At 35.0% G+C, this 24,120-nt stretch overlaps 1 protein-coding gene and 1 long non-coding RNA gene across 11 annotated transcripts in view; one reads left to right on the top strand and one right to left on the bottom strand.

Annotated features, from left to right (window-relative positions):
• COP1 (COP1 E3 ubiquitin ligase) overlaps positions 1-24,120 on the bottom strand; it is a 290,627-nt gene that overhangs the window by 123,631 nt on the left and 142,876 nt on the right. For all 10 annotated transcript variants that reach the window (XM_049715673.1, XM_004269788.4, XM_033428138.2 and 7 more), the window contains one exon: positions 1,467-1,610. In XM_049715673.1, coding sequence (XP_049571630.1) covers positions 1,467-1,610 — 144 coding nt within the window. The remainder of the gene's footprint in view (positions 1-1,466; positions 1,611-24,120) is intronic.
• Positions 8,939-19,145, top strand: LOC125965650 (uncharacterized). The gene is made up of 3 exons (XR_007479832.1): positions 8,939-8,995; positions 17,013-17,078; positions 17,841-19,145. It is a non-coding gene; the product is annotated as an uncharacterized LOC125965650 (long non-coding RNA).

Below are 24,120 nucleotides of genomic sequence, written 5' to 3'. Positions count from 1 at the left end.
GCCTTAACAGTACTCAGGGTTTAAAAAGCACTAATTATGAACTCTAATCCCTAATACATGAAACTTAAATACTATGCCCTCATGAAAAGAAGCAAAATGTTCTTCTGAAAAGAATTCTTAAAACTGTAAACAATTATAATGTTTAGATATACGCATACTAGAGGAAAAATTCTTAACTCTGAGACACTATTCATTGGGCTATGGGCAGAAGACCTAAATAGACATTTCTCCAAAGAAGATATACAGATTGCCAACAAACACATGAAAGAGAATGTTCAACATCATTAATCATTAGAGAAATGCAAATCAAAACTACAATGAGATATCATCTCACACCGGTCAGAATGGCCATCATCAAAAAATCTAGAAATGCATGCTGGAGAGGGTGTGGAGAAAAGGGAACCCTTCTGAACTGTTGGTGGGAATATAAATTGATACAGCCACTATGGAGAACAGTATGGAGTTTCCTTAAAAAACTACAAATAGAACTACCATACGACCCAGCAATCCCACTACTGGGCATATACCCTGAAAAACCATAATTCAAAAAGAGTCATGTACCAAAATGTTCATTGCAGCTCTATTTACAATAGCCAGGACATGGAAGCAACCTAAGTGTCCATCATCGGATGAATGGATAAAGATGTGGCACATATATACAATGGAATATTACTCAGCCATAAAAAGAAACAAAATTGAGATATTTGTAGTGAGGTGGGTGGACCTAGAGTCTGTCATACAGAGTGAAGTAAGTCAGAAAGACAAAAACAAATACCATATGCTAACACATATATATGTAACCTAAGGAATAAAAAAAAAAGGTCACGAAGAACCTAGGGGTAGGACGGGAATAAAGACACAGACCTACTAGAGAACGGACTTGAGGATATGGGGAGTGGGAAGGGTAAGCTGTGACAAAGCGGGAGAGTGGCATGGACATATATACACTACCAAACGTAAAATAGATAGCTAGTGGGAAGCAGCCACATAGCACAGGGAGATCAGCTTGGTGCTCTGTGACCACCTAGAGGGGTGGGATAGGGAGGGTGGGAGGGAGGGAGACACAAGAGGGAAGAGATATGGGAACATATGTATATGTATAACTGATTCACTGTGTTATAAAGCAGAAACTAACACACCAGTGTAAAGCAATTATACTCCAATAAAGATGTTAAAAAAAAATACCCCATGAAAGGCCATCTACAATAAAGACCTTTATTTGATTAAGTGAAAGAAAGAGGATTTTCATTTGGCAAACAGAAAAACACTAACTACTAACCCCCACAGGGAAAAAGCAACCCATGTCTATAAAAAAGATATTCTGACGTATCCTCTGTATACAATTAAAGTGTTCACCATGAATGAGTAAGGAGTCTCACGAAAAGGTACCATAACAAACTCATACTAATTATAGATACTAACTGTTATATACACACTGCATTAGGCCACGGAAATAATGTAAATACCTGATTTTGGAATTGCAGGTCATTTCATTTTCAGGGTAATGAATATCCACCGCATCCTGAATGACTGTGCCATATTCATAGACTTTAATCTTCTTTGTAACCCCAGCAATTGCAAAGTAGTCACAATCCCGGTCAAATTCAATACTAAGGGAAAAAGTACATACGTGGGTCAATAAGACTATTTACCTACCCTTGTGATGTTTACAGTGACAACATTTCAGAATTTGTTTTTTTCTATTTCTAAAGTGATTCTGTCTACAAGGATAATAGATCTACTTGAAATGCCCTCAAATTGTACTAGACCTTATGTCCAGATTAAGTCATTATCAAGGCATATAAAATTACAAGTGGTGGAGAACTGTGCACAGCTACACAATTCTGAACCATAGATGGTTCTTGTGTTCCTAGTAACTTGACATGTTTTTCAATTTGGCTTTAGTAACCATATTACAAACGACACACCCAACTGTCAAGGCTAACAAGTAATACTGTAAAAGTAGTGAGGGAAGATTCAATAGTTTGGCATATTAAAAATACATCAAAAGAGAATTGCCAATAAATCTTTTCATAAATTCTAGCTATTTCCCTTCCTACCATACTGTGGGGATGATAGGATTTCATAATTTTTAAAGTTATTTAATAAATAAATGAGTACACAAGCTGAATTACTGAAGCGATTAAGGAAGAGGTGATGACAAAAGGATAAAATACACATAAGAATGGAATCTTTGAATAATCATTAGGTTTCCCCCAATCCATTTCTAATCTCCCAATCAGATATGATCTCTCTGATTTATGAACCACAAACAAACAAGGGAAAAACTAAAAATCTCTCCAATTCAAGTTACTTAGGAAATTCACCCCTCTTACTGACTTTTTAATAGAAGTTTCAAAATAAGCTACTTCAAAGCAGAGCACAAGGCTTTATTCACCTTTATAGACCTCAACTTGGAGTCCTAAAAAAGTTGCTACATAATCAGCAAGAATACTAAGTGACCTAATGGAATTAAGAGTAAAATGAATCATCACATACATTATTTCTCAATGAGTTAAGCATCTTTCTAGAAGCTTATTCATAAAATTAGAGAATACAAAAGAATTCTTATTGATCTTCAACTAATTATATAATAATAATAAACATTCATTGACCACTCACTAACTATAACCACTGCACATATTAACTCATTTAATTCTCATCATAACTTATGAGATAGGTATTAATTTATCCACATTTTACACGTGAGAAAACTGAGGACTAGAGTTGAAGTAACTTGCCCAAAGCATCTTGTAAGTGGCTAAAATGATATGCTAGTACTCTGCATATTTCAAGCATTTACTAAATGCATACAAATACCTACATGACATACTCTACTGCATAGATTAACTGTGATATCCTTTTACCAAAAAATATATGGTTAGTTAATAATATAGTAAGAATCTTTGCTAAGCTGATAATAAATAAGGAAAATAAGGACACATTAAGAATACTTCCCATAAAAATACACTTTTAAATGCTCAGTTTTCATTATAGTTTTAAATCCTTCCTTAATTTTATAAATTTTTTAAAGGAATTTGATTAAATGTCATTGACTATTGCACAATTCGGCAAATGCTCCCTCCAATACAGTATGACTATGTAGCAATGCAATAGATTTATCTGTACAACAATTTCAGCTGAACTGCTGTCTCAGCTAATGTCATCTGCCCTGCGGACTCTAATCCAGCATAACTGTATTGATGGCAACTATTCATCTATCCCAACTCAATTTATACTCACAGCCTCATGCCACAGAAGGAGAAATATTACTGTGTCTGTCAAAGGACAGAGTTATCAGAAATCCTATCCTTAACAGGAAATTTTGTTATGGCTGAGACTTCAAGGGAATACCAGTTATGTTGTCTCTAAATACTTTTCCTCCTCCTACAAACATGCATGGCTAATAAGTCAAAAACATTCCAAATGTTGTACGAGTAAAAGTCAACATGCCACTTCCAAATTATTTGTTTTTAATACAAAAAAAGTTTAAACACTAACTTATTAAAATAAAAGTCAAAAGATACTGCAGGAAGAAAACTGGCATATAAATTAAAATGCTGTCAAAGGAATGGATTTGATGATATTTAAATAAGAAATTGAGTCTATTATTTCTTCCTTTGCTACCTCGTTATTCAACACAGCTCTCTTTTTTCAACAAAGGTTATTTTTTAGCTATATCAGATCATTATTAACTCCCATACTAAAAAATTAACTTTTTGTTTTGACTTTACTGCTATCGTTTTCTTACATTCTGGTTTTCTTCTTAATATGTTAGTATTACAAGGACCTAGATAGTATCCTTTTTTAATATTCTAGGATATTGAGGTTTTCTGTAGTTTAAAAACAAGATTTTAATAGAAATACTGATCAAAAAGTATAAAGAATAGTATTATTTCTAGTAAATTCTGGTTAAAAGGAAAAAGAAGACAAACAGCTTCCTTTAAAAAAAAAAAATGCAAGTACTTCCACGTAATTAAGACTCAGAATTTAAGTACTTCCAAACATGAATCATTTGTTCCCAACCCCACACAGATTTAATCATATTTGTTCCCAAAGAAAACAAAGTTAGACTCTAGAAATAGATCATGGAATAACTCAAAAGAATAATGTAGTTTTCAGGTGCAGAGAGCTAATTCAAAATAGATGGGTTCTTATTTCACAATACAGTATTTCAACTGTTTTAATTTATGAAATCTGATAAAACAAAAATAATAAACAATGATTAGTTAGGCTGAAATAAAAACAAAAGGTAAACAAATTAAAACATACTTGCTTGTGCAATGAAAGTCAAAAAAGAACTATAAGAAGTCTTGTTATAAAAAATTCATTTCTGCTATCCACTATCACCAGTAATAAAACAAGTGGTTTATGAAAGTTAATTGCAATAATAAATTCAGTTTCATAGAATTTTTTAAATTTAAAAACATTTTGAAAAATTATATGAATGTGGACTTAAACATGAAAATAAACTGCATTTGTCTTTCACACTTGGAATGTTTCAACTGTTTTTAAAAAGTGATTTATTTAAGCAGTTATAAAATGTAATTCAGCTGTGGGAAACTGGCTATATTCTTTGTCAAAAGGGCCATCAGTCACGTGATTAAGCATCAAGGCAACAGGCCACAAAGGACACCTGATAAATGCATACATCTAGTACCGTGTAGCACAAAGCAATGTAAAGATGTCAATATCTCAAGAAGGGAATTTTGTCAGTATTCCCACTGTCATATTTTTATGTAATTATAAAACATGTATCAGTGAACAAGGTGAATTAATATCCCTGAACACTAGAATCCAATTTATCAAAAGAAAATGTAAAGTGGGGACTTCCCTGGTGGTCCAGTGATTAAGAATCCGCCTTCCGATACAGGGGACACAGGTTCGATCCCTGGTCGGGGAACTAAGATCTCACATGCCGCGGGGCAACTAAGCCTGTGTGCCACAACTACAGAGCCCACGTGCACTGGAGCCCGCGCACTGCAACTACTGAGTCTGCACGCTCTGGAGCCTGAGTGCCACAACTAGAAAGAAGCCCACACGCCACAACTAGAGAGAAGCCGAGCGCCGCAAGGAAGAGCCCGCATGCCGCAACTAAGACCCGATGCAGCCAAAAATAAATTTAAAAAATAGAATGAAATAAAAAACAAATTTTTTAAAAAAGAAAGTGTAAAGTGAACAAAGTTGTTAAAGGTCCAATTCATTACCATGTTAGTGTGCTCCAAGAGACAGGGGCTGCTATAATTTCAAGGAAACAAAGAAAGGTTCAGAAATGGCCTTTTTAATGAAAAGAAATGAGCAGATCTTTAAAGAATACAAACACAGGTAAAGTACTTAAGAATTGAGGTTATTCAACTGACTTTCTTCCAAATCAGTAGTACCTGCGAAAACTTCTATAACATAATTAACACTATGTGTCAAGCATTGTTTTAAGCACTTTACATAAAATATATTTTATCTTCAAATCTCTACTGTATAGATAAGGAAACTGAGGTATACTAAAGTTAAGTAATTTGCTCAAAGTTCACTGGATAATTCCAAGTCAAGTCATCTAGTTTCAGAGTCAATGCTCTCAATCACTATGCAAAACTCCCATTTTAATGAGAACAAAACAGCTAGTCTTCAAGGAACACACACAAAGGCAAGATAAACAGTAATAACAACATAAAATAATGGTACCTACTACATTTTATATATGATAGTAATGACATATCATAATTCATCCCGTGCAACAATTTAAATAGAGGGAGAAAAAAAGAGAGCAAAGTAGCCTCACAGGGTTTATAATTAGTGGGAAAATTTTTTTTTTATTATTATTAAAATAAGCAAATGCCAAATGATAAGAACAAAACATGCCAGAGGAATCAAGAGTCAATGATTACGAAGGCCCACTGGAAGAAAATGGATGATGCTTGAATATTCTCATCCATCAAATAACCAGCGTGCCTGCTATGTGCCAAACATTGACCTAGGTGATGGAAAACCAGGACGTTAAACCAAAACACATTTGATAAATTTGCATAAATATGCATTAACACAAACCTGGACTATTGCAATAGCCTCCTTACAAGTCTGCCAGTCCTGACTTTTATCTTTTCTAATCCATTTGAAGGACTGGTATTAGGTAAAATTTCCTAAAACACAGCTCTATTCACATAATTATCTTCATTTACTACCATGAAAAATCCAAACTCCATTACCGAAGATCCTTCACAACCTGGCTTGAATCTTTTCTTAAAACTTATTTTATTTTAAAAAATACATGTATGTATAGGCAATGGTTCAAAAAGTATAGAGAAAAGCAAGTCTCCCTCCCAATCTTGCCAAATAAGCACCCGACTGGCCTCCCTAGAGACAATTAATAGTTACAGTTTGTGCATCCTACTAGTTACCCTATGCATGAATAAGCATATGTGTATTCATATTCTTTTTTTTAAACAAACACATTGGATGATATTGTACATACGGATTGGCACATCACCCTCTTCCCCCCACCCCTAATAGTATCTTGACAATCATGTCACATCAGTACATATTAGGGCTACGTCATTTTTTCCCCCAGTGGTTGCACAGAATTCCAACATATAGGTATATCATAAATTATTTAACCAGTCTAGCAAGGAACATTTACTACCTAGCATTGTTAAAAAATGCTGCAATAAAATAAATACCCTTCTATGTGTGTCATTTTTCACATATGCAAGAATATCCTTAAATATACCTGGATTATGAAGTGCTAGGTCAAAAATCACGTGCTTTTTAATATAGTTAAATAAAGCTAAACCTTTCTCCATCCAGATTAACACCACTAATAATTTCAATTTCGTCTCTGAATGTTCCATTTATTTTCTAAATCTAACTGAAACCCAGCTCCTCCCTGAAAATGCCGATTCCCCTAAAGCCCTCTCATGTTCCATGTTCAAATAGACTTGGAAATAAAGTCAGTGTCCTCCTTGCTATGCACAGCTTCTTCCAGCCATTCTCCCTCCGCCCTAAAACCTCCCAGGCTCAAAATCTCCTGTAACTTATATCATGCAATTTGATCCTTGTTACTCCTTCTACCAATCCATTAGTTCTTGGAAATTTTAACTTTCAGCTCAACAGCACTCTCTCCAAATCTACCCTTGTCATAATTCTTAATCATTTTAATAATCACATAGATGATTATTTTAATACTCTGGTCTATCAGTTTCTTGACTTTCCCTTCTCCAAAGATCTTTTATTCTGCTCACACAACCATAATCATACCCCAGGCTTTTTGATTACCAATAACTTCATTCCCTCCATAATTTCAATTTATGACACACTGCTTTCTGACAACCACTTCCATTTGTTCCAGCTAACTCTCTGGCTCCAACAATCCTTCAGACCTTTAAGCCCATGGGAACCTAAAAATTCACAGATTTTATCACCACTGTCCCTCCATGCCTTGCATATTCACTTTTTCTTTACCCACCACAAGTTATGTAGTCAATAATTAGGACTCCCTCACATATAACTCTGTACTCCTTTACCATTTTTAATTCTCTTATTTCTTATACCTAAGAAAAGTTTTCTTTGGCAAAACTCTAACCCTAGTTAAATCTAGCTCTCTACTCACTCTATGCTTGAACTGGCACAGTTGAACATGGCTAGAGAAAAAAACATGTTCTCCCATCACATTTTAAATGCATGATCACCATCCTCAGGTGGAGCCCTAACACTGCCTAGGTTTATGGTAAATTTCCCTTGTCCCATATACTTTCCCATTTGCTTAAAAGAAAGGTACATACTTTCTTCATTCTTCTCAAATTTCCCATATCTCTTTCCTCTCAATCACTCTCAACAGATTATTTTGCTCTCTAGTTTATCAAAAACAAACAAAAAAAAGAACGAGAAGGTTATTTCCAAAGGCTACCACCATCACATCCTCTGGTCGCTGAGTGAAGGATCCACGCTCCTAGACCTGACCAACATGGCTACTTGTACACTAGATCCCAGCTTTCCTTGCTTACTCTAGGATTGCTTCCTCAATTCTCCACCTCTCTCCTATATCATTCATTTCTTCCATTCTCCTGGATCTTTCCAATAAGCCTTTCAATATGTTTTCTTCCTTTAAGTGAAACACAAACAAAACATCTCTTACAACCCTAATTCTGTTCAGCTACCATCCTATTCCTTTCCTTTCTGATTGCAGAAATTTACCAAAAGAGTTGTCCATACTCACCGATTCCAATTCCTCTCCTCCCTTTCTCTTTAACCCACTGGAATGAAGCTTTCACCTCCACCACTGAAAATGCTGTATCAAGGTCAACAATGACCTTCAGTTTGCTAAATCTAACAGTCAAGTCTGAGTTCTTATCTTACTTGAATATCAGCAACACCTGACTTAGATGATCACTCCCTCCTCCTCAACAGAGTTGATTTTTCTCCCACCTCACTGGCAGCTCCATCAGAGTATGCATTGTTCATTCCTCCTCCTGTCTCCACTTTCACACTCAAGTATCCCAGAGCTCAGCCCTTGTCCCTCACCTCCTTTTAATCTCCATGGACTTCTTTGGGGAATCTCATCTAATCTTGAGGCTTTAAATATATACACTAATGACTATCAAATGTTTATCTCACATACAAGACCTCTCTCTGCACTACTGGTTCATGCCTACTTGACAGCTCCAATTTTAATGTAACAGGCATCTTAATCTGTCCTAAAATGAGTTTCTGAATTCCCCATCAAAATCTTCTTCATCTTATTAACTAACCCCATCCCTCTTTTAATTAACTTTAACATCAAATCTTTCAGCCCAACCTTCAAAATACACACAGAATCTAACCACTTCTCACTGCCACCACTCTCATCTAAGCTACCATTATCACATGTCTGTATTATCATAATAGGCTCCTTATTGGTACCCCTGCTTCCATACTTGACCCTTACAATCTATTTTCAAACAGGTCCAATCAACATTCCTTTGGTTCAAAATCATTTAATGGCCTCCTACCTGGTCTCAAGAAAAAGGTAAAGTGATTATAAAATGGTGTATGTGATATGCCTCCCCCTCTCCCTTGTTCCAGTTACACTGGCCTTATGGGAAACCTAGGAAATTCCAAACCTAATCCCACCTCAGGGCCAATGCACCTGATAGTCTCTGACCCTGAAGTGGTATAATCTGTTTCAAACTTCAGCTTTCTACACTCTACCCCCTGTTTTGCTGAATTATCTCCCTCTGCTTTATTTTTTTCCATAGGATTTAAAACACTTATATCCTGTATTTTTTTTTAATACTTTGCCAGTTTCTTTTGCTTTTTTTCATTTAAATATTCATTCCATCTGGAATTTATTTTAAACTATGAGAAGAGATGTAAATTTATATTTTCCCACATCATTACCTAGTAACCCCATTTACTGAATAATCTCTTTTCCCCATTTATTAGAAATGCAGTTTATATCATATAAACTAAGTTCTTATAAGAATAACTGTAGACATTCTCTGTTCATGGACTCGTACCACACAGTTTTAATTACTGATTCATCAAAATATGCTATAGCATCTTGTAGGAACTAGTGTCCTTTTATTAACTGTTTTCTTCAGAATTTTCCCAAGCATCTTGTAACTATATTTTTAACACCAACTTATTTCCAAAAAACAAAAAAATGTATCCTATATGATATTTTCATGGCAATCATGTTAAGTTTATACACTAATTAAGGAAAATAGTATTTTTGTGATGCTTAGCCTTTCCATTTAGGCATATGCTGTATCTTTCCTTTGTTCAAATTTTGTTTCCTCAGCAGTATTTTAAAATTTTTCTCCTTTTAGATCTCCTACATTTCCAGTTAGGTTTATTATTTTCTATTTGACAACTTTCCCCTAATTTTCCCATTGTAATTAGCCTGTGTGGAGTTTTGTCCCTTCTACAACCAGTTCAGATTATCTACATTGCCTACAAAATAATCTCTGTCATTTAAGAACCCAAGATTATTTGCAATAGATTTCAGCAAAGTAGTTCCTTATTACTTTTTCTTTCAGTGTACCTGTAGTTATTTCCTTAGTTTCATTGCTTATTTCGTGTACTTGAAGTTTCTCCTAGTTTTTACTTGATTAGGCTAACATGTATCTTTTATTTCTTTTAAAAAGCTTGTTGATTGAAAATCATTGTTTTTTTAAATAATTCATTCATTTTTTCACATTTACCTTACTAGTTTCCTTCTAGTTTCCTTAGGTTTATTTTGTTATTTCTCTAATATCTTCAGTTAAATATTTATTTTCATACTTCCTTCTTTATTAGTTAAGAACGTAAAAAAAGAAATTTTATTCTGAGCACTTTTAGCTGCATCCCATAGGTTCAAATATATAAAAGCTTCACCAAAGTGTCTTCACTTCCACTTCAACTCTAGAGTTGCCAAAATAGCTTTTAAATTTCTATGTGGTGGGTTTTTTTCTGTTTTCCTATTGAGTTATAAATGTCTCATCTTACTGTATTGTAATCTGCTATTTTTATTTTTATTTTATTTTATTTTTGTTTTCTGTAATTTGACATGGACATTTTAAAAGAAGTCATATTCTTTATATATGTTTGTATATATCTTCTAACTTGTTATGTTATTTAGGGCTTCTACAGTTTTATTTTTAGTCCACTCAATGTCTGGCCTGTCAGGAACTAAGATCTGATCTGATTTAAAGTCTCATACAACTAGTGTTTTTATTTTGTCTTACAGTTAACAAAGAAATTTTCCAATGCATAATGATATTTACAACTACTTAAACTTCATCATGGACTGAATCTTGTTCATTATGAAGTGCCGGAACCGGGGGGGGGGGTGCGGGGTATGGGGAGCTGTGGAGAGAAAATGAGACTTAATGATTTCTAGCCTGAATTAAACCTTACTTTTCAACATTCACAGCTCCAAGTTTTAGGAACTCTTATATATAGTACAGATTTATGCTTCATATTATGATCTAATGTGAAAGTATTTCCCTTTGGATGGGAGGTTTAGCCTATTTACATTTATTTATCAAGGACATGTTTGCTTTTATTTCTCTTTTGTGATTATTTATTTATTTATGCATGCTGCGTTGGGTCTTAGTTGCTGCACGCAGGATCTTTGTTGCAGCATGAGGACTTCTTAGTTGCAGGATGCGAACTCTTAGTTACGGCCTGCATGCGGAATCTAGTTTCCTGACCAGGGATTGAACCCAGGCACCTCACACTGGGAGCGTGCAGTCTTACCCACTGGACCACCAGGGAAGTCCCCAACTGCATTTTTAATTAAAAAATATCTTTGACCATTTGACTTCTTTCTGCTTTCTGTGTGCTATTCTCATAAATGGGAATTGTAGTATTTCTGTCTAGTGGCTATTTTTATGACTTTATGAATTACTATAGAAAGAAATAAAGGATTCAATGTATCTATTAAGTCTCTAATCTGAACAGAGGACAAAATTATTTTTGCCTTCCCTCTTCCCATCCTATTGATTACATTGATTATCTTAGAATATATATATTCAAAGATATTTTTACCACTCATTCTTGTGCAAGTGAAAAACCTATAAATAATTATCTGAGCATAGAAATGAATCCCATTATACATATAAAGACAAACTAGCCATGCATTTCTAATATTCACTGACTGTTTCAAACTTACTTATTATAAGTAGGTTCAAGTATCTGATGACTCCATTATACTATCTAATGCAGTCATATCAAGAAATTTATGTATTAAAATATACATTCGATTTTAAATTATTTTCCTTTTATTTCTCCCTTATATTACAGTTAGGACACTATAATTTTTTTAATGTGTGTATAGGTTGCAATATCTATTAATTTTATTTCAGAAGAGCGTCAAGGCTCAAACAAAACTTTATTCATGGATGTTGAAATTTGAATTTCATATAATTTTCACATGTCACAAAAAATTATTCTTTATATTTTCTCAACATGTTAAAAATATATAAACTATTCTTAGCTTGTTGCTGTACAAAATTAGACAGTGAGTCAGAATTGGCTTCCAGGTCTTAATTTATTGACCCCTGTCTTGAATGAATGGATACACTTGAATTTATTCTGTAGGCACTAAAGTGAAGCCACATTTAAAGTCTACATATATATTTGTATGATTATTTTCATTAGCTGCTGGTTTTAGTTTTAATCCCATATAAAGCCACAAGATCTTGCTTTAAAACAACTATTTTTAAATTTTTAATTTTTCTGTCCCCTCTGGCTATCACTGAATAGCTAAAACAAATATGTACACTATCTGACATATATTCTGGAACACTTTTGTGAATGCCAAGTGTTTACACTGTGATAAAATGTCTTTCTACTGAAGCATTTAAAATTAAAGATGCAGGCTTCCCTGGTGGCGCAGTGGTTGAGAGTCCGCCTGCCGATGCAGGGGACACGGGTTCGTGCCCCGGTCTGGGAAGATCCCACATGCCGCGGAGCGGCTGGGTCCATGAGCCATGGCCGCTAAGCCTGCGCGTCCAGAGCCTGTGCTCCGCAACGGGAGAGGCCACAACAGTGAGAGGCCCGCGTACCGCAAAAAAAAAAAAAAAAAAAAAAAAAAATTTAAAGATGCAACTTGAGGCACTTTAAGATCAATATACTGATTATCAAATTTTTCTCATCTAAGTCTACAGCAAGTTATAATTTATACTCACTTAAATTAACTTAGTTGTAGACTCTTCATCTGTCCTAAAACACCTTTCTGTGCACAGTGTAACAATATCCTATGATAGATGGTGTTTATTAGAGAACTTTGGAAAATTGAAAATAACTTATGAAGCAAAGATTAACAGAAAGATTTTATAAAAACATCTACTAGAGAAAAAAACAATAGTTAAAAAACAAAATATCTTTTGTCCCCAAAGCTACTATGACATTTTGTCCTTTTTGCAATGTGTCTATATTTAGTAAAGTGGAGGGAACGATATGCAAGTAAAAGTTCCAATTCTTTACTTTTGAAATTGAAGTAGAAGATACATCTAACTTTTCAGTTCTGTATCCTTAGGTAGCATTTACAAGCAACCAATGAGGTTACAATATTAAATCATTAATGTCACTGCTGTGATGCTTCACCACAAAACAATATAACTATGATAAAAAGAAACTATTCAATGCTACAGAGGGTTAATCTGAAGTGAAAATGTACAATCTAGAAAAAATTTCATAATGAATATATAAAAGTGTGTCCCCAAAATATCAGTTAGCCAGACAGACTTTAATAAAATCAGAAACTCATCTCATATTTCTTATAGAAACAAGTAGACAAAACCACCGAAGAAAAACGTAAAAGAGAAAATTTGACTCTTACTAGATTAATCCTTTCAAACCATCACAACAGAAAAAATAGAGAGGGAGAGAGCTCTTGTTCTAAAATACTTACAGAAATGCAAAGAATTTAGAATAGCAAACACAACTATGAAAAAGAGTATCAAAGTTGTAGGATTTGCATTACCTGATTTAAAGGCTTATTATAAAACTACAATAATCAACAGAGTGTGGTACCAGTCTAAGAGCAGACATATAGGTCAATACAACAGAACAGAGTCAAGAAGTACATTCATACATATCTGCTCAATTGATTTTAAACATAGAAGCCAATGGGAAATTCATCTTTTAAACAAATAATGCTTGGAACAAGTGGATATCCATATTGGGGGAAAAACTGAACTCCAACCCCCTACTTCACAATCTAATAAAAATTAACTTGTGGAGTTCCCTGGTGGTGCAGTAGTTAAGAATCTGCCTGCCAATGCAGGGAACATGGGTTCGAGCCCTGGTCCAGGAAGATCCCACATGCCCTGGAGCAACTAAGCCCGTGCATCACAACTACTGAGCCTGCACTCTAGACCTCACGAGCCACAACTACTGATCCCATGTGCCACAACTACTGAAGCCCGTGTGCCTAGAGCCCATGCCCCGCAACAAGAGAAGCCACCGCAATGAGAAGCCCACACACCGCAACGAAGAGTAGCCCCTGCTGCTGCAACTAGAGAAAGCCCGTGCATGGCAACAAAGACCCAACGAGCCAAAAATAAATAAATAGATTAATTTAAAAAAAATAACTTGAAATGGATTATGGACTTAAATGTGAAAGCTAAAACTATTAAAATTATAGAAGAAAAAAAGGAGAAAAATCTTCACAATTTGGGGCAGATGAACATTTCTGAAGGAAAGAGCTTAAATCATTTAAAAAAACTGATGACCTGGAATTCATAAAAATTAAATACGTTATTTGAAAGACACCATTAATAAAAAGGCAAGTCACAGACTCAGAGAAAATACTATCAATACATATTTCTGATATCTAGAATACATAAAAAATTCTGACTATTCAATGCTATTAAGGGCCTGATTTTTAAATAATAGGCAAAAGATTTGAATAGATGTTTCATAAAAGATATACAAATGGCCAATACGCACATTAAAAAGCATTAGTCGTATGGGAAACATATAGTAAAATAACAAGGAAATATCACTATATACCCACAAATAAAAAGACTGACAATGCCAGGAGTTACTGAGGATTTGGGACAGATGGAACTCTCTTACACTGCTGACTGGAATGCTAAAATAGCTCAATCATTTTGGAAAACAGTTTGGCAGTTTCTTAAAATGTTAAGCACAAACTAATCATACAGCCCAGCAATTTCAATCCCAAGAGAAATAAATATGAATGTGAATATCCAAATGACTTGTATGTGAATATTCATAGCAGCTTTATTCATAATAGTCAAAGATTAGAAATAACTCAAATGTCCATCAACACATGAAGGATAAACAAATTGTGGAATATTCATTAAATGGAATATTGCTAAATAATTAACTAACTACTGATGCAGAAAACATGGATGAATCTCAAAACACGCTGAGCTAAAAAAGCTAGACACACAAGAGTACATTCTGTATGGTTCCATTTATAAGAAACTCCAGAATGATTAAACTACGCTATGATGACAGAAAGCAGATAACCAGTGGCCTGGGACAGGAGTCTGGAGAATTAACGGCAAAGTGGCAGGAAATAAAATTTTTGGAAATGTTCTGTATTTTGATTGTGGTTTATACAATTGCCAAAATTAAAACTTAACACTTTATTGTATGTAAATTGTACCTCAGCAAGGGTGATTTTTAAAACTACCCAATTTGTGATTCTACATTTATTAAACTTAAGTTATGTAAATAACAGAACAACAAATTAAGCCCTCTCAAGGATGGATCAAAGAACAGTGTTTTATAATTTTAGATGCTATCAACAAAAATTACCTATTAATGTGGGAGAGGAAAAGGTAAGAGAAAGAATGTAAACACAAAAACCATTAGTAGTAGAAAAGCATCCGTGTTTCAAGATTAGTATGATATAGTTAATCATAATAGTGCAAGCTTTTGTCTTATTTCAAGGCATTTTTCAGCTCCACTTGATAATTTTTAAAAGACACATAGGAAACTTTCCGCTGAACAAACCAGGATTTGTTATTAAAAGAGTACTAAAAATCTGTAGTTGGGCTTCCCTGGTGGCGCAGTGGTTGAGAGTCCGCCTGCCGATGCAGGGGACATGGGTTTGTGCCCCGGTCTGGGAGGATGCCACATGCTGCGGAGCAACTAGGCCTGTGAGCCATGGGCGCTAAGCCTGCGCGTCCAGAGCCTGCGCTCCGCAACGGGAGAGGCCACAACAGTGAGAGGCCCGTGTACCACAAAAAAAAAAAAAAAAAATCTGTAGTTATCACTCAACCAATCGACAGGCTGAGTGATAGATCATTTGTGCTAAGTAATATGAAGCATATAAAATAGCTAGTCATCACTAAGAGATCAGAAAATCCGATACAAACCCCTTTTTTTTCCATAGACACACTAAGGCCTCCCCCAATATGACAGAACTTTAATCAAATGTAGTAGTATGTCCTTAGAGCCTCAGCAAATCTACGAGGTCAGGAGTCAGCTAACCTGTTCTGTAAAAGGGTCAGAGAAGCTGCGCAGGTCTCTACTGAAATGACTCAACTCTGCTGTTGCAGTTCAAAATCGGCCATAGGCAATATGTAAAGGAATGAGCATGATTATGTTCCAACAAAACTTTACTTATGGATGCTGAAATTTAAATTTCATGTCATTATTATAAGTCATGTTACTGTACATCATTATGTTATTATTTTTCTTTTGATTTTTTCAACCAATTAAAAATATAAAAACCATGCTTAGTTCATGGGCCATTCAAAAATAGGTGATGGACCAAATTCGAGTCCCATGGGCCATAGTTTGCTGATTCCTGTACTAGGTATAAAAGTCAGCATTTTTCTTATTCATAATGTCTTCTTTTATATAAATAAAACCAGTGCAAAGCTTGAAACTTACAAATACCAAAAATTTTTAAGTAATTACAAAGAAATATGAATTTTTTCATAATACATTTATACCAGTGGCAGTATTTACATTTAAAATTACTTTTAAAGGATAATAGAATAGTATTTTCTGGACATTGTCTATAGACATACGTGTCTATTGCTCTAAGACAGAGTATGTGCCCAGTAAATATTAGTTAAATACATTTCAGAACCAACTTTTGATTCCCTATGAGTGTAATCTGTCAAATGTAATATATTCCTTACTATCTTTATATGAACACACTGAGCATAGTAAGGTGAACAGCCCTACTGACATTAGTTACCACACTCACTCTATTACATCTCAGTGATTGCAGAGTCTATTTAGATACGGCAAACCACTTGACCTCATATTAAATGGAAACAAACTGCTTTATTTTTTAGCTCCTATTTGCAGTTTCATCATTTCTTCCCTTTGTCAAGCTAGGAGCTATCACTTCTTGCTGCTGTCATTGAACCTATCTATTGAAATTTCCCTTCCCTTTATAATTTGAAGAGACACAAACCAGACAACTAAGATTACAGGGGTTGTATATAAAAAAGTCAATAGACATGAAGTAACCCAAGAAGCTGGCCATTTGTGAATGTATGAGCCTTAGTCATTAATTTAATAGCATTTACTTTGTTCTAAAGCCTTTTTATTTTTCATTTCAGCCTTGGTTACTGACTACGTTTCAACCATTTGAGACTGCCACAGGTTAAATTCTGTATAGGTGAAGTGTAAGCATAATATCAAACTATTATGAACACTAGATTTAACTCAGATAAAGGGGAAAAAAATCAAAATAGTACATGTGTACAACTGCTCCTAGAGTAACAGCCATTCTTACCTAAGTTTTAAATGTCTGATGTTAGCAATATATAGGCAGATTACCACATCTAAGGCAAATAATGGTACACTGAAGTTGCCTTTGTCAAATATTTATATTATAAAACACTTCACCAGATTGTTTTCTGTATACTGATATCATAGTTATTTCTAAGTTGCAGTAAACTGCAGTCCTACTAAATTCACACTAGTGACAAGATGGACAGAGACTTTGATTTTATTTGAAGGAAACCAGAATGTCACCCCCAAATATGCCTCTTTGACATAAAAATTATTTTGAGCTGAAGGCAACTAAAAGGCAGCAAATGAAGAAAAAGCTCTCTCCATCCTTCCCCTCTTTCTGCCTAAAAGCAGGGTATAAATGCTCTTTACTGGACACTCTAGACTCTTAAAAGCCCACAGATGGCACTAGAGGAATCTGCAAACAAACTAGTTCCCTCTGTATATTTACCTTCCCACAGCTTGCTGTCCTTGGAAGCCTAAAACTGCTTTCCTCTGTCCTGTCTTTATTCTACGGATTATTGTTGTTTGTTAAAGATGCAATGTAAGCCAGAGTTCTAAGTCACCTCTCTGAGTTACTCACTTCCCTGCGTTTCTCCCATGTATATATGAAATATAAATATTAATAAACTTCTGTTTTTCTTTTGTTATAGGGATCCCAGCCAAAATCTCAGAAAAGTAGATGGAAAAGGATTTTTCCTCCCCTACATAACCTCCTGATTAGGTCAAAAGTGCAAGAAAGAGTGAATAAAGAGATTACATTTAAGAACATATTTTTTTCAAATTTTAAAAGGTTCAAAACTTCCCTCTCAACCCCCCAAAATGTGTCCCCTACTTACTGGCAGCCCAGTGACTCACTTCTATATCAAAGTGAGATGGTCCTCCAGCAAGAGTAAGAGTAGGCTTCCTTTTAAGAACTCAGCTTTGCAGGTTAATTATTAACATGAAATGTCAATATTTTATATGTTAAAGACCTCAATCCCAATTTTCACTATAATCTTTGTTCACCAAAAATTACTACAACAACTTGGAGAGAAAATAAGATACTTTATTTGTTCTTGGTTCTCTAAGCTAGAGTCTCCCTATCACTGTGCAGCAGGTAAAACAAATTAAGTTAAACATGTGATTAATCCCCTCTGTCCTTAGGACAGTTGATTATAAGCTGGTTCTCTAACCCAGCCCTCACTCAACTGTTCCAAGAACAGAAGGAATAAATGTCTTGGTACAAATGCAACCCATTCACAGCACACTATGACAACTTATTGGTTAGGAAACTATAGACTAAATGGGTTTTTTTTAACCTTATTTTCTTTGATTCATGAACTATAAAAAATAAATAATGATGGTCTTCTCCTAAAGCATTAAAATGATAAATATTTCCTATTAGAAGTAAATTTCTTCTACTGGAAGTAAATATCTTCTTTGTAAAGCTCTTAACCTAAGACAGTGTCCGCAAAGTGCTGTCTCAGACCAGCAGCATCAGTATCTCCTGAGAATGTTAGAAATTCTTGGCCCCAGCACAGACTACTGCATCAGAAACTCTGGGAGTGGGCTCAGCAACCTGTGTTTTAACAAGCCCTCCAGCTATATCTGAGGGCTACCAAAGTTTGAGAATCATTGTCCTTAGGCATGTTGGTAAATCTGAAACAGTAAGAATATTGCCTAACATTTACTTAGTAGTTACAGTGTGCCACACAAAATGCTAAAAAATTTCAAATAAGTTCTCATTTCATCTCATTTTAAAAGGATGAATTGAAACTACTGCTAATTAGGCTAGATAGCTGAAATAAATAAAATTATTTTTTTAAACTACATGAGATTTCACTCATTCAAATTGGTCTTCTTTGTCCCCATTCCAAATTAGTAATTTTACTATAAAGATTTACAAAGGTCTTCCCCTATAGAGGTATTCTCTTCTCTATCATTCAACACGTGTGAATAATTACATTCCCTTATTTCTCCTCCACATATTTTATCCAGAGAAGCTGCAAACCAAGCTTTATCTTCCCCCTAAACTGAAGCACATACAATGATAGCCAGCCTTTAACAACAATTACTACTTCTACCACAAACTTTAGCAAGACATTATGAAAGACAGGATTTTGAACACAATGAAGTAACAGCAAAAAGTATATTAATGGCACTTCCTATCTTAAAAATCAAGTAGAGAAATAATAATCTATAGAAATTCAGAAGAAAAAACTTAAAAGAACCACTTCAAATACTTCCAGGAACCTGAAAGTCATAGCCTAAAGTGAACTCCCTCTTTAGTCAACTCCCTCAGCATTTTATCAGATCCCCACAAGCATTTATTATTTATTTTTTACCTTGCATTTTAGTTTATTCTACAACTGAGTCAACAAACAGGAGAGTCCATTAGATATCAGGTAAACTACCCAGTGTTACAAGTACAAAGATGAAAAAGAATTCCCTGCCAAAGGTGCAAATACCTCTCTGACCACAGTCTCCATAGCACCCCCGCCCCCGCCACTTGCTCTCTATTCTCACAACCCTTCATTCTTGTCCTCTACAAAGGTGATTCCACCACCTCTGCCTCTTTCTCAGACCTCTCCTATCTTTATTTCCTTCAGTATGCAGTTTAAATTCCACGGTTCATAAGTTTAATCATTTTCGTCATCTAATATCTTTTTCTTTCACAGTCAAACATGAACACTAACCACCCTTTCTACCTGTCACTCTGAGATGACATAAGGAAAAAGCATAAACTCTTAAGAGAAGAACTCCTTTATCTCCTTGTCACTAAATATACAAACATGCCTGCCTTTGAACCCATTCTCTTCTCCTTCCCTCCTATTATGGAGGAGGAAGTGTCCTCCCTTCTAATGAAAGCAAAAAGTCTTACTTTGCTTTGGATTCAATCCTGCACATGAGCTAATTCTACAAATTATCTCTTGTTTCCTCATTGGTTTTCATGGCAATAAAGTCTCCTACTTTTCATTTTCATCTGAGAACCTTCTTGATCTGCTTTATGGGTTCCTCCTCGCCTACCTGATCTTTAAATGTTGGAGCTCTATGAGTCTACAACCATGATGTCAATCATCAACTGTACAAATTCCCATATTCATAGACCTCTTCTCTGTACAACCAAAGAGCCTATGCATAATCTCCCATGTGCCTCCTTACCTTTAAACCTACTCTTCTTCCAGTATCCCTATCTCTGTAAATAACACCAATATTTTTCAGCCGAGCTCCTCAAGCTTAAAGCCTGGAAGCTATCTTCCTCTCCTTCAAGGACAACACCCATCAATCATCAAGTTTTGTCTACCTTAGTCTCCAAATATTTTTTTAAATATTTATTTATTTATGGCTGCATCAGGTCTTAGCTGCAGCATGTGGGATCTTTCATTGCAGTACGCAGGCTCTTCGCTGTGGCGCATGGGCTTCTCTCTAGTTGTGGCATGTGTGCTCAGTAGTTGTGGTGCGTGGGCTTTCTAATTGTGGCATTTGGGCTCTCTAGTTGTGGTACGCAGGCTCAGTAGTTGTGGTGCATGGGCTTAGTTGTCCCGGGGCATGTGCGATCTTAGCTCCCTGATCACGGATGAACCCGCGTCCCCTGCGTCCGAAGGAAGGATTCTTAACCAATGGACCACCAGCGAAGTCCCAAGTCCCCAAATATTTTTTAAATACTTCTTCACCTAAGCCCCACTGACCTTACCCTAGTACAGGTCACAGGCCATCATCATGTACTGATGCTATGCCTGGCCAGTTTCAACAATCACCTATATATTGGATCTCCCTACTTCCTGTTCTTGCTTCTTTCAAATCCATTCTCCATGTTGTACCCACTAGATGCTTTCATAGCACTTACAACACTTTATTCTATATATTGGCTTATAGGTTTGTCTTTCCACTATTCTGTGTATCACTCTTATTTGTACTCTCAGCACGTAAAATATTTGTTATGAATAGGTACAATTTAAAAAAATTAAAACAAAAACAATATCCTAGAAAAATACAGGTGAACATATACATATAACTGATCTCAGGATTACAGAAAATTTTTCTTGATTAAAAAAAAGAAAAGAAAAACTAGAGCTTAGTTTTAAAACTAAGAAGAGCATACGGCAACGACCTCCCGATGAAGCCTATTCCACTTCTACACACTGCTGACTACAAAGATCTTCCTTATATTAACCTTAAAATGTGGCTTCCAGCCGTTAGTCCTACTTTTATCTCTTGGTACCAAACAGAACCATTCTACTTCCTCTTTTACTTTGATTATTTGAAGAGAGTCATAGGTTAACAAACTCTACTCTTCTCCAGGTAAATAATTTTATCATGAATAAAAGGCAGCATTCTAATTCTAAGCCTTTGTTGTAGGCATCTGTTTTATGTTCTGATTAGTGACAAACTTACTAGTCTACTAAAATCTCAAATGCTAGCCTAACTAACACTTTCTTTGTGGTAATAAGCGTAAAATGATTTGAGTTTATGGTTTCACTATATACTACTGACAAGCCTCAGCATAAGCAAGGGCAAAGGAAAATAAACAGGAAAAATAAGAGGAATTGAGATGAGAAGAGGAAAAAGATAGGAAAGAGGCTATGGGGAAGGGAGAGGATGTAGCAATTTCTAACGCTTAAACTTAGACTGTGTGTATTTCATCTTTAGCCTGTATCTTGAATTGTCACAGAAGTAGGAAACTCATTAACACATGCTGACAATCTTGGACGCTTCTATTTTAAGTTGTTAACATTAACTTATTTTTCTGTCATGTGTCATTGGTGATTTACAGACTTCTTTTTTAGCCTAGGGATACTTTCTTCAAAGGAATACTTATCAGAAAGCAAATATGTAAAAGCAGGTTAAGGTAGACAACTGCTAGAGCCCCGCCTGCTCTGGGTCCTCCCAGAGCATGCAGCATGTTTTCCATTCATTCATGCATTCATTCAACAACTATTTACTAATGGGCACCTACCATGTGCCAGGCATGGAGATGCAGCGGGAAGTAAGGCAGATAAGACGCCCTCCCTGATGAAGCTTCAAGCCTAGAACACAATTTTTTAAATTACTGCTTTAAAAAACTGGTCCTGGGCCAAATTCTGAAGAAAAAAAAATCCTTTCCTCTGCACTCCCACTCCTCCCATTTCTCATCAACCCCAGATGGCCCGATAACTCTTTAGACAATAACAGAAATATCTTCTGACAAAAAGAGAAGTGCATAAGTCATCCTAAAAATCATACATCCTTACCAAGTAGTTAATTACCTGGAGACAACCTATTTTTAAGTACAAATTTAAAACTCACAGCATTCTACAATAAAGCATATATTAAAAGGTACCCTAAACCTGGATCAGCACTGACTGTCATTATAAACTGAAGTTTAGTAAAAAAAACAATCCTTATAACTGGCTACTGCAAAAAAAATAAATATTTAACTTGAATACTTTCAAACTATGGCAAAAGTGACACTGGAACGTCATATCTATATTAAATTAAAAATAAAAAATTTTCATTATCGAGGCCAAGTTAGACAAGACAGTAATAAGGATACAAAGTATCAGAAACTCAAAAGAATTACTTCTTTTGTTTGTCTCAAAAGTAAAGTGCTTTCAGAAACTTTTCCCAAGGTTTCAACAGATCCAGAAGGGACAAAAGAACAGCAGAACACAGGGCCCAGAATGCCTTAGTTCAAATCTTAGTTCTGTCATTTACTAGCACTGTGTTGATCTTGGACAAGTTAGAAAATTTCTCTCTACCTCAATTGCTCATCTGTAGAATGAGATTAACAGCAATGCCTTACTCCACAGTAAAGATTAAATGAGTTAGTGAAATACTTACAAGGTCATGTAAAATACTTACAATGGTGTCTGAAGAAAAGTAATCAAACTCTACATTACCAGCAGCAAAAAAATGCCACAATATATAATCATTTTCTTCTTATGAATTTACTAATGCCTGATGTAAGTCTATTTCAAGAGTTTGAGAAAATATAAGCAAAACTGTTAAGATAATCTGTAAACTACAGAGGGAGTGTATAACAATTTTAACCAAAACAATCTAGGTATGCAACGTTCAAACCAAGAATTCAACAGCCATTGCTACTAAGTATTCAGTAAGTTTAAACAATACAGTTTCATTCCTCTCTGGTGGTCATGAATACCTAATTCAAGAAAAAAATGCAAAATGTTCCATTACTGCTATGTGTAAGAAAAGTTCTCTATCCTTTCTATTATTTGGTGACGTTAACCTAGGACCATCTAGTATTTATGAGAATGAACTTCACTATAAGCCACTGATTTCCATACCTTGTCTATTGTCTATTAGTTGAGACATTGTCAAAGTAAACAAATGCTGCCACCTTGTGGACTCATGAGTATGGTGTTAAATAACCCAAAGTGATCCATAAGCAAAGGAAGACAAATTTTAAAAGTGAAAGTTTCCGGTTCAGCTTTTTCTCTCAGTGAGATTCTCACTGCAATAAATGACCAATACTAAATACATGTCATGCCATTTTACAGTAAGAATAATTTCTTTTACAATGTAATGAAATAATGCACCAAATTCAACATTATTTGTCATCTCTAACAAGTCTTCACCCCTCTTTCCAAAAGAAATTCATTAAATGTCCTAATTTGCAAGGAATTAAAAGTCTTTAAAATGAATTTATTATCAATGATGTGTCTGAATGTGAGAAACTAGAAAAAGCAAAAAATCACCAGGATTGTGAAAGTTTCAAAGTCCCTTCAATACTATGGATACTATGTTCCTCTGCTGCTGCCTACTATAGTCCTTCAAGCGTTCTGCCTGATAAACTTCCTGAATTGGAAATTTTTCCTTCAGAAATGTTAATTCAATGTAAATAGGAGAAAAGAATGGATGTCAACATGAAGATGAAAAAACTAAAGGTACCTTTAAATTTTTTATTTTGCTTGACATATTTTGATATAACTAATCTCACCTTCAGTAAGT

Source organism: Orcinus orca, chromosome 1 (assembly GCF_937001465.1).
Source record: "Orcinus orca chromosome 1, mOrcOrc1.1, whole genome shotgun sequence".
NCBI classification, from domain to species: Eukaryota; Metazoa; Chordata; class Mammalia; order Artiodactyla; family Delphinidae; genus Orcinus; species Orcinus orca.
This window is presented reverse-complemented; position numbering and strand designations above follow the sequence as displayed.